Source organism: Chenopodium quinoa, unplaced genomic scaffold (assembly GCF_001683475.1).
Source record: "Chenopodium quinoa cultivar QQ74 unplaced genomic scaffold, ASM168347v1, whole genome shotgun sequence".
NCBI classification, from domain to species: Eukaryota; Viridiplantae; Streptophyta; class Magnoliopsida; order Caryophyllales; family Amaranthaceae; genus Chenopodium; species Chenopodium quinoa.
The window spans coordinates 1,232,688-1,243,682 of record NW_018743285.1 but is presented as its reverse complement, the minus strand read 5'-3'; the positions used below and the strand labels follow the sequence as shown (position 1 = coordinate 1,243,682).

At 37.3% G+C, this 10,995-nt stretch overlaps 2 protein-coding genes across 2 annotated transcripts; one reads left to right on the top strand and one right to left on the bottom strand.

The window, feature by feature from the left end:
• Nucleotides 1–8,256: 8,256 nt before the first annotated feature.
• On the bottom strand, nt 8,257–10,087 carry LOC110735602 (probable serine/threonine-protein kinase WNK6). The gene has a single exon (XM_021915792.1). The coding sequence runs from the start codon at nt 9,040–9,042 to the stop codon at nt 8,257–8,259; it is 786 nt and encodes a 261-aa protein (XP_021771484.1). The 5' UTR covers nt 9,043–10,087.
• A 102-nt stretch (nt 10,088–10,189) lies between these two features.
• Nucleotides 10,190–10,564, top strand: LOC110735601 (probable serine/threonine-protein kinase WNK4). The gene has a single exon (XM_021915791.1). It carries the CDS (start codon nt 10,190–10,192, stop codon nt 10,562–10,564), a length of 375 nt encoding a protein of 124 aa, XP_021771483.1.
• Nucleotides 10,565–10,995: the final 431 nt, after the last annotated feature.

The following is a 10,995-nucleotide window of genomic DNA, read 5'->3' as shown; positions in this document are numbered from 1 at the left end:
TCTTCGTCAGACTGCAGTAGAAAATACAGAGGGGCAAAAAGCAGTATGAGCATCATCCAAAAAAAAAAAAACCTAGTCGAAGCTCAACACTTAGAAATTTTTTGCAAACATCAAAGAAAAAGCAGTGTAAAAATAGCAAGGCAATGGGAAAGAGAAAGAAAGGAGAGAAAAGTTGAGGCTCACCAAAGTCTTCAGCAATTCTTCATCTTCTGCGCTGAGTACTTGAGGGCCAGCAACAGAAGTAAATGGCCCGCCAAAGTTCCCTGCCCTCACAGCAGTAACAACAACAACTTATTCTTCAGGACCTTAAAGATAGAAGGGGTCCCTCTTATGATACCAAGACATTTGTCTTTAATATTCAGCAGGCCTGACTATCTAAAGCGTTGATTGGCGAAGAGAGGGGCCTGAGCCGAAGGGTCAGTAATGGCAGGGGCGTTCCTCGTCACACGCCTAGCAGCGTTGATTCCGAACTTGTTATAGTCAATGTCGCAGCTTCCTTCTTTTAGCACTGAAAAGCCAAGAATAAAAGGTTAATCAGCATGAAAAAAGCAGTCAATAAAAGCAGAAAGTAAAATGAAAGAAAAAACAAAAGCCTTCGGCCCAAGCCGAACTCCATACCATCTTGGTAATTTCGGCTGAGGCCGACAGCAACAAGCATCTTCTCTTGGAAGATGTAATGATAGCAAGGCAGCCAAGTCTCTGGCACTTGGGCCATTCGGCCAGTGCCCCCTGGATTTCTTTTCTTACCAAAAAGGGCCAGCAACTCCTTTTCTTTGGAAGTAAATTCATCTAGCCCAATCATGCTCATCCGAGGATCTGACATGCTCAGATAACTCGATCCCTCAAAATAGTTTGGGTGACCCTCCTTAGTAGGAGCCCAAACCCAGATCCACTAGCCTCGCCAGTCCTTGTCCGAAGTATCATTCGACCAAGTGGTAAGGTACCCCCTTTGGGTCTTAATCCGCCACCACCCAGCGCCATGATGCTCATCGGATTGCTGGTTCGACATCAGTTTATGGAGTTTTCAGAAAACATGAAGGCTCAGCGCAAATCCGTATAAAAGGCAAATCCAGAGATAGGTCATTACTCTTCGGATGCTGGCGGGGGTTAGCTGGCACAACGAGATGTTGTACCCATTCAACACATCCACCGCGAAAGAGTGCAGAGGAAACCTTAGCCCAAACTGCATCTGCCTGGTACATACCCCAATGTAACCAAGAGGAGGCCGATGAATTCTTTCCTCAGTAGTGGGCATTCGACACCAATACCCATCCTCTTCCATAACGCCGTAAAAAATTTCTATTTGTTCGACAAAGTGATGGAGAGCACCCCCTTTGACCCACCAGTCATTTAGAGCAACGACCATCACCCCATAATTTTTGGGGGGATTATCCCACTCACTAGCTCGAGCAGGCAACTCCCGGGGCCCAGTCGCCGAGCCACTTCCTGAGGTGCTAGCCTCTTCCAACCTCGAAAAGGCACCGACGTCAGCTGCACGTACTGCCGGAATCAGGGTTGCGCTCAAAGAAGCCCCAATTTCCATTCTGGGATAAGGGTTTCGGTTGCGCAATGGCGGCATCAGCCCAAGTGGTTGATTGCGCTAAGGGAGCAATTGAGGAATTTCCTCCTCCTCTTCAGAGACTACTGGTCTCTTACCTCGGTCTTGAGCCATTTTCGTTTAGAAAGTCAAGAAATCGAGAAAAAAGGGGATGCTTTAAAAAATTCAAAGAAATCTGAGCAAGTTTCGGAAAATATTACCTCAATTAGAAGCGGAATTCGCCAACTTACAAACTCAGAGCAACGAACCTCAGCTTTAAGTTGAGAAATGCAGAGAATATTAGGAAAAGGGAAAGCGTTTTGACAGGGGTGAATTAGCGAAGAATGGGAATGAAATTGCAAGAAGTGAGGAGAGGGAGTGGGATGAGTGGTTTAAATAAGTTTATGGAAACAGGAATTCCGGGAGTCACTACCACTAAAAGCCCCACTAACTCCCTCTAAATGCAACCGTTAAACACTTCCCAAGTTAAATACCCACTAAACCTTCCACCTTCTCTAATTACTCTCTAAATGGCAGTTATTACCCCAATAACCACCCAAATTCAAATTTTAATTAAAACCGCTTACTTCCCTCCATTTTGCAAGTCAAAACTCGACCTGTCATGCTTCAGAATCGAGTCTGGGGGCAAGTTGTTTGGGTCCAATTCAATCATCCAATTGGGTCGGTCCAAATGTTTTAATTACAAAAGCCCAAAAACAAGGTTCAACTCTCCAGCCCAAATGCCAAGTCATTTAATGGTCCAATCAACGTGGCAAGCCCACTTGACCTCAAGGGCCCAGCTCCTCTATTAAGCAAAGGTATAAAAGCCTTCAAGTGCCTCTTCTTACATTCATTCAAGACAAGCCTCAAGCATTAAATTCTCTTGCGTAGCTTTCTTTCTCTAAACATTGAACTGACTTTAGCATCGGAGGGGCTTTTCTCGGCACAACCCCCGAGGCTAGTTTACGTGCGTTTGCTGTGCGGGAAATCCTCGGCCTAGTCACCACTTGGACCAAGACCAGGCTAGTTTACGTATTATATACAATTAATATATATAATACGTACAACACGTGTTGTGTGTGGCTGGCCACATCATGTGGTCGTTTGCAAAAAAAACAAATTAACTCCTATAACACTGGTCGGGCAACCCCTATAATACTGACCAAATAACCCTTTAATATAAGTACATGATTTTTAACTCCAAATAATATATATATATATATATATATATATATATTTTTTTGACAAAGGCAAATGAGGAAAGCATAAACCAAACCTACTACAAATTAGCGAGGTTAACCCGGCAGTTCCTAGCTATATCATTAGCCTTTCCTACCTGATCTCGTTGGACTTCTAAAAATGTGCATCTTTGAAACAAAGCCCCTACTTTCCTAATTTCCTTTAGTAACCAACAAATCGAGATGTCCATACCAGAATTCCCCTGCAGGTTGTTTAGTAGACCAATGGAGTCAGATAGTATAAGAATTTCCTGTATCCCTTTTTCTTGAGTCCAATTCATTGCTTCCAAGCAAGCCCAGGCTTCACATTGTAGCACTGACGCTGTTGCTCCATGTTTTCCTCCTTTATTTAGGTCATAGCCGTTGTGATTAGTTTTAACTGCCCATCCTATCCCTGCTCACCTTGTATTTTTCTTCCAAGACCCATCGACTTCCACAATGAAATTATCAAAGTCGGTGTCCTCCTTTCTCAGATGCACATAGTTAAACCCCGGAGGGATGATCGGATCATCCCTATCAGTGGCCCCCAACTCATCATTTGGTGACCTTGTCTTAAGTATAAACGCTTCATGATCTTCCATGGCCAGATTTATAAATTCCTTTGCTAAACTTATCGACCCCGGTGTACCTTTGAAGCATCTTGCGTTCCTAGTTTTCCATAGCCCCCATAACGTTGCAATAAACAAAACACATCGGTTACTATTCTTACCATCCTCGCTATTGAAAAGCAGGATATAGTGTTGGATCCATCTTTTCAAAAAGTTGAATCCAGTAGAATCAGGGAAAATAGCTAGGGAGCTCTCCTCCCAAACTTCTTTTGCCATAATACAGAATCTGAAGAGGTGTTGGATATCTTCCACTTCTACCCCACAATGGGCACAGACAGCTTCTACTTGTATTCCTCTTCTTACCAGGTTAATTTTAACTGCTATACCATCATGAAAGAGCTTCCACAAAAAAACCTTCCATTTTGGCTGAATGACTAGTCTCCACACTAGCTTTACAAACTCTTGATCCCTTGCTAAGAATTCTGATCTTTCTACCTCCCCTTCCTTGGATAGGTAATAGTACCCAGTTTTAACTGTGTACCTTCCCGACGGATGATATTTCGAGTAAAGGAAGTCATCCTCCTCTGAAGACCGGGGGAGCTCCATTGACAGTATCGTTTTTGCACTTTCCCAGTCGAAACACTCCCTTATTTTACCTGCATTCCAGGTGTTATTGTCCATGTTAATGAAATCCTTCTCTTTCCAGTTTGCCGCTGCTATGAGAGTTTGATTTGATTTAACTGTTGGAATGTTACCATCGACCCATGGCATACTAATGGCCTTGATATTATTGCCATTTCCCACCTTCCAAGAAAAACCTTTCTTAAACGCTTGGGTGGCCTTTTGAAGACTTATTCTTCCCATTGATGAATTCCTTCTTCTAACAAGCTGATCCGTGATACTACCGATGCCACATGGATGAAAACTCTTGTGCACTCTTGAAAGTAGAAGCTGGGGATTAAGGTGCATCCTTGTTGCTTGCTTGAAGAGGAGAGCCTCATTGATAATTGAACTCCCTCTGATTCCCAAACCTCCCATACTCTTAGGAAGTTGGATGACACTTCTACTTACCCAATGAATCCCTTTAGCCCCCTTTCCCGCCCACCAAAAACGAGTAATTAAAGCGTCAATCTTACTTGCAACACTCTGAGGGAGTTTCATACATTTCATAAACATGTGCCGACATACTTACCAACACAATGTACACAGTTAAATTTAAATAATTAGAGAGCAAGGCAAGTCAAATTTAAATAAGCAAACTACTTAATAAAGCAATTAAGAAACACAATGTGGTCATATGTTATATCTTCAGTAGTTAATAATAGCAACTAATACAACTCTAATGAAGTGTAAATTTGTGAAGTGTCTTTCTTGTAAATTTGTGACTTTGCTTAGAGCTTCTGACATAGCACCAGATTTAATTAGAACAAGTTTACTTGATGGCTATCGCTTTAATTGCGGCCATAAAACACTTTTTTACATTATGGTTAGCTTATCAGTTGGTTAATAATTAGAGGGGTTGTTCGATTGAATCCAAAAAAACTAAATTAGAGTCCATATATATATACGCTCCAGAAAGATAATCTTGCCCATTTACAACATTCATAAGGTCGGTTTAAGATCTTCATATGTTGGAGTATAATTAAGACCAACCATTAGAAATATTTGTTACACTAGGTCATGGGCAAGTCAATTACATACTTTGTACGTAGTATTAACTAGTCATTTTAAAAAGGAAAAAAAAAAAGAAAGAAAATTTAGTTTTTTTAGCTAAGAAATGGCATTTTATATTTCTTAATCTTGATAAACTGACTTCAGTAATTGAAACAAATCTTTGCCGCAAGTCATTTTAATTCATGAATCCTTTGTTTTAGTCTACTAAATCATCCCTTTATTATCGGAAGACTATTCAATGGTAACTAAAAAATTGTGGTCATTATAACAATATAAAATGATCTAATCCATTCATATATATATATATATATATATATATATATATATATATATATATATATATATATATATATATATATATATATAAAACTCTTCTTCATATTGGTTAATTGAATTAACGGTACTGGTTTATATTATGACAAACAATGGTGTATATTTCATTGTTTTACTATCCCTCTTATAGTATCATTTCTTTTCCCTAAATTTTTAGGAAGCAATGTATTAACAGGGTCACATACATCCATTAATTATTACAAAAATTTGTTTAAAAGGACCATTTAAATGGTATCTTTTGTTTAAAAGGACCTAATAAATAAAAAGTTGTTTTAAAAGATCACATAAGACACTTAAGGTTGTGCAGGGGGACAAAGTCCAATTTTCAGGCAAGTCAACAGCAGACTTAGATCGTCATGTGCTTGGCACGTGACTCTTAAGTTGACCCAAAATTATTAAATTTTTTTTCCACCAATTTTCCAATTAACCGCAATTAAACCCTTTTCACTTTCATTCTCTCTCCTCCTTTCTTTCTCCAGAAACATTATTCATGGCATTTACTATTGTCTGCCATTGTTAGTAAGGTCAAAGCATCAAGTTAAATGGCTAATGAAGATTATCTTTTTTGAGAGAAGCTTGTTTATTAAATATCCAAACAAGCACTATCCTCCTCCCACTTCACCACCGGCAGCAACCGGGCCACCACCCCAACACACCTCCGTACCTCCACCAAACAGCTGAAACAAACACCTAACGAACCCACAACTAGACCTGTTCAATGGGTTATGGGTCCATTTAAAGCCTTGACCCAACCCTTTTATAAAAGGGTTTTATCCATCCAATATTTAAATGGGGCGGGCTTTTAAAGGGTATTAAATAATGAGTTTTTAAAAGGGTTGGGTCTAAGTTAAAAAGGGAAGAAATTGGGTAACTCTTATGAGGCTTTTTTTATCTTAATTTTTCTGTTAAACTTGAATATTAATGTCACAATTGGATTTTCAATTGATTTTTTTAGATTATTAAAAAAAATAAAAATAAAATTAAAAAAACCAAACAAAATGATACAACACTGCCGTCCCTTTTGAGAACTCCTAACGACAGTTCAACAATGGCGATCGACAATGAAACACTAAGAGCTCCAATGGCACTATAATAATGGCGATAAAGTGTTGTATGATTTTTTTTTATTGTTAAGAAAATAAAAAATTGAGAATCCAATTTCAATTGAACTCCAATAATGGCGCTAAGAGAAGCAACAATCTCTCCTTGTTCCTGAATGTGCCATCGTCGTCTTTTACGGTGAAATTAACAAGGTTAAGGTTCATCATCATCGCTTCGTCGGAAAGTGGAAATCCTAATTTCTTCTGACGACGAAGATAAAAGCGTGCAAACGATGGAGCTACGAAGGAGATCATACATATGGTAGAAGAGAGGAGAGAGAAAATATGAGTAACTTTTCAACTTTCCTGGTAAAAATGGAGGAAAGAAAAGTTGAAGGTGATTGACATTGATTTAACTGAAAGGCCCTTTAAAATTCTCTTATATTGTGTTTACTTCATGGTTGTTGTAGTGTGTTTATACATTTTGAATGGGTTTGGCTGGGCTGGGCTTAATGGTCCATGGACAAGCTCGGCCCATTCGAATAAGGCTTGGCCCGGCCCGACCCATTTCATATAAAGCCCGACCCTAGCCCAGCCCGACGCATTGAATAGGTCTACCCATAAAGCTTACCTTGTGCGCATTATCCTCAATTACAGTCTGATGAATTCGTTTGGAAATAAATTGCGAAATTACGGGTTGAATATAATATAGGGTTACAGAAATGAGGAGAGAGAATGAAGGGAAAAGGGATAATTGGGGTTTAAGGGGAAAAATGGGTGAAATCGTGGAAAAAAAGGGGAAAAAAAGAAAAAAAATTTGGGCCAACTTAATGAGCCACGTGCCGTTCAACGTCGAAGTCCAGCGTTGACTTGCCTGAAAATTGGACTTGGTCCCCCTACACAACCCCAAGTGTCTTATATGGTCCTTTTAAACAAACTTTTACTTATTAGGTCCTTCTAAACAAAAGAGACCATTTAAGTGGTCCTTTTGAACAAATTTTCCTAATTATTAATGGTCTAAAAGAATTTTATTGTGTAACATGCTAAGATGAAAACTACGGTCTATTGTTAAATTCTACATTTGATACCACGTTTTATTGTGTAATTCTACTCAATTAGAGCATTCTCATTCAAATAATTTACGTACATAATAATATAAACCTAGATAATTCTATGTGTGCACTTATGATCGAGAATATATATTTCACTTTTCCATACATAATTACACAGATTATATATCCGTGATTAAAAAATAGGTTGAGAATATTGACCTATTCACTATCTAATGAGAGTAAACTTCTAACAATTGGTCTCGATAATATGTTTTTCATTATGTTCTTGCTTTGCACATTTTCTGGCTTGCTAACTCTATATGCCTCGAGTTACAACAATATTAGAACAAGTTAATTTGATTGTTATAACATTAATTGCGGACTTAATCATGTTTTACATTATGTTTAGCTTATCATTTGGTTAATTTATTAGGGGGTCTGGGGGTGGGATTGAATCCAAAAAATCTACCCGTAAAACAGAATTATTATAATACTAATATTGGCATTTATATTTATTATTACAAACTAAGTTTATTTAATAACACACCACACATCTTAGTACAATTCAATAGTGAACAGAATGAGAAGAGTAGCCAAAGTATACCGTCAATACAGAAATTTGACTCGAAAGTCAATTGTTTTTTACTATATGCATGAATTGCATCTATACTCTAAAATAGACTAAGTATCTAGAAAGAAAAATAAAAGAACTGACTAATAAAAGATAATAGAGGGTAACAAATTGCTGATAGGATGCTCGAAAAACTCGGTGCAACAAACGAGTCATTCAAGAGTGCAATTGCAGAGGGTCTTTCAGATGCAGGAGCCAGACACTTATAAATGAAGTCGTACATCACCATCTTTCACTTTCCTCAGTTCTGGAGGCTTAACACCGTCTGCAACCATTAATAAAAAGTTGATGTTTGAACTGCATTCGCTGTAAGGTTGTTCGCCTGTGACCATCTCTAGTACGCACAACCCGAAAGAGTATATGTCAGCCAGCTGATTATAATCCTTTCCCTTATGAACCTCTGGTGCCATGTAACGCGGCGTACCATATTTCCTATTACAGGTCCCCTGTTCAAGACTTAGCGCGAATCCAAAATCTGCGAGTTTAACACTTCCTGTCTCCTCATTGATAAAGATGTTTTCGAGCTTAATGTCACGGTGAACAATCGGCGGAGTTTGACTGTGAAGATAAGCTATCGCATTCAGAACCTGTCTACACCAATTCTTGATCGCGGCATTATTGTCTTCAGACTTATGTTTTCTGAGATACTGCAGTAAATTTCCTGAAGGAAAGTACTCAGTAATCATGTGAATGGTTTTCTTTTCGTTATCAATCCAAGATTCATAGCATTTAACTATGTTTTCATGATCTAACAACTTCATCAGATCACCTTCTAACAATAATAGCTTAAGAAATTCCTCGTTCTTTTCTAAATCCTTTGTTATATGTGTTTTAGACCAAGCGATTTCGGTACCAGCTTCTTTATCGTAGCCCTTGTAAACTGTTTTCGTTTTACCTGTTCCAATGATCTCATTGTACCTTTCGTATCGCCCACTAGAATCCGTCTCGTTGTCATCATTGTTGTTACCTCCCTGTGAAGTTGAAGCCATGTGTGACAAATCTAATAGAGATAGGGCTAGAAGAAAAAAGAAATTGAAAGTGAACAAGGATTATTTGTGTTTTTGGTTTCAAAAAAAAAGGATGATTTGTGTTCAAGTGAGTAACGTTAGAGTTTATTTATATTGAAGAAAGTATGGTGGAATGTGACAACAAAAATGAGAATTATGGTTTTATATCTATTTATAACAATTGGGATGAAGTCGGTAATCAAGAAACCAAAATACCATTTCTTGATTTTCACATTAATAAATTTCTTTGTAAAGAAATTATGTGTTTTAATTTTACAAAAAGATTGGCTATACTATTTTTTTTTATTTTTTTTATTTATTTATTAATTTTTTTATAATAAAGATTGGCTTTACTACTTAATAATACGTAATTTTGGGCTAAAGTGTTAATATTGATTAATTTGTCACTCATTTATTATTAAAGTTTGGTGTACATTTGATGTCGTATAGCACTAGCCGTAATAATCCATAGTACTGTATTGTTTCTAATCATAAGATACTTATAATATCACATTATTAGTAAAAGTTATGAATACATTTTTAGGGAGAGTAGTACATGCACCCTAAAGTAGAAAGCCAATTAAAAGAGTAAATATTGAATAATAAAGACTATTAGCAAAATTTAATTTTGAATTCTAATTATGACATCATACTATCATAGGAATGTACCACGTTATTATTGCTACAAAATTTGTATAGATATTTTATAATGTTATAAAGTTGAGAGCTCAGTTACATTTTACTTTATTTTCCAAAGTATTTATCAACTAAAAGTTAAATTTTCTATCAATAAACGGTAAATTAAAGAAATATATTTTATAAAAGTTTAAAAAAAAAAAAAAATTAAAAATCAAGAAACCCCCTTTCAAGTTTCTTGATCTTGATAACCGAATTAACTGATTTCCCCTACAAACGTAAAAACTTTATAACTAACTACCACTATAAATATTTCATCAATCCATTGCTATTATTTGTTTCTCCTTCAAAATTATCCCTTCATTTTTATACATAATAAGATTTATTAAGAATTTTCTTTCCTTTGCTACTTAATAATACCCTGTTGTTCGTTTCTAATTACTACTTGATTAGTAATGGCGGCTTCGAGTTCACAAGCCAACGATTAACGGTTATGGAGACAGATCAAACAAGGCGATTCGCAAGATATGAATTATTCATAGGAGAAGGCTCGTCAAAAAAAGTTTATAGGGGGTTCGATAAGCGTTATGGTACTGAAATAGCTTGGAGTAAGGTGAGGTTACCACCAGGAAAAGAAGCGTCTATGGAAAATCTTGAGGAATTATGTGCCAAACCTGAATTATTGAGGTCGTTAGACCACGAAAACATTACGAAATGCTACCATTATTGGATTGATGATAGCCAGAAAGTTGTCAACATGATTACTGAGAATTTGAGCATAAACCTCATGACGACAGTAGCACACCTTCAATTGCTGTGGAAGATTGGTGTCTGCAGGATTTATTTTCCGAGGAAACGTCTAGGATGATGCTCCAAGAACACATGAGAAATCAATTGCTCATCCAAGTGCACATGAGAGACTGAATGATGCTCCTCCAAGTGCACATGAGAGACCGAATGATGCTCAAGATCAGGCAAGGACTCCCTCAAACGGAAGCCGACACAACCAAGATGCAGAGCAACAGCAGACGCGGCGTGAAAGGTCTGAGGATAATCGAAGAAGGGGCAACAGGAAGCTGTCATTATTCTCTTGGCACGCCAAATTCTAAGATCAATTATCTTTAGTAGTTTAGTATAAAAATAGACTATTCCACGATACACTTTTATGTTAGTGTACTAAATGTGACTTAGACACTTTAAATCTTAGTTAAGTATATATGCTTGCTTGAGTTTAGGTAATCTACCTAGATTTTACTTGTGTTATGTCGATTAATTGTGAGTTGTAAGTGTTTGATTTTA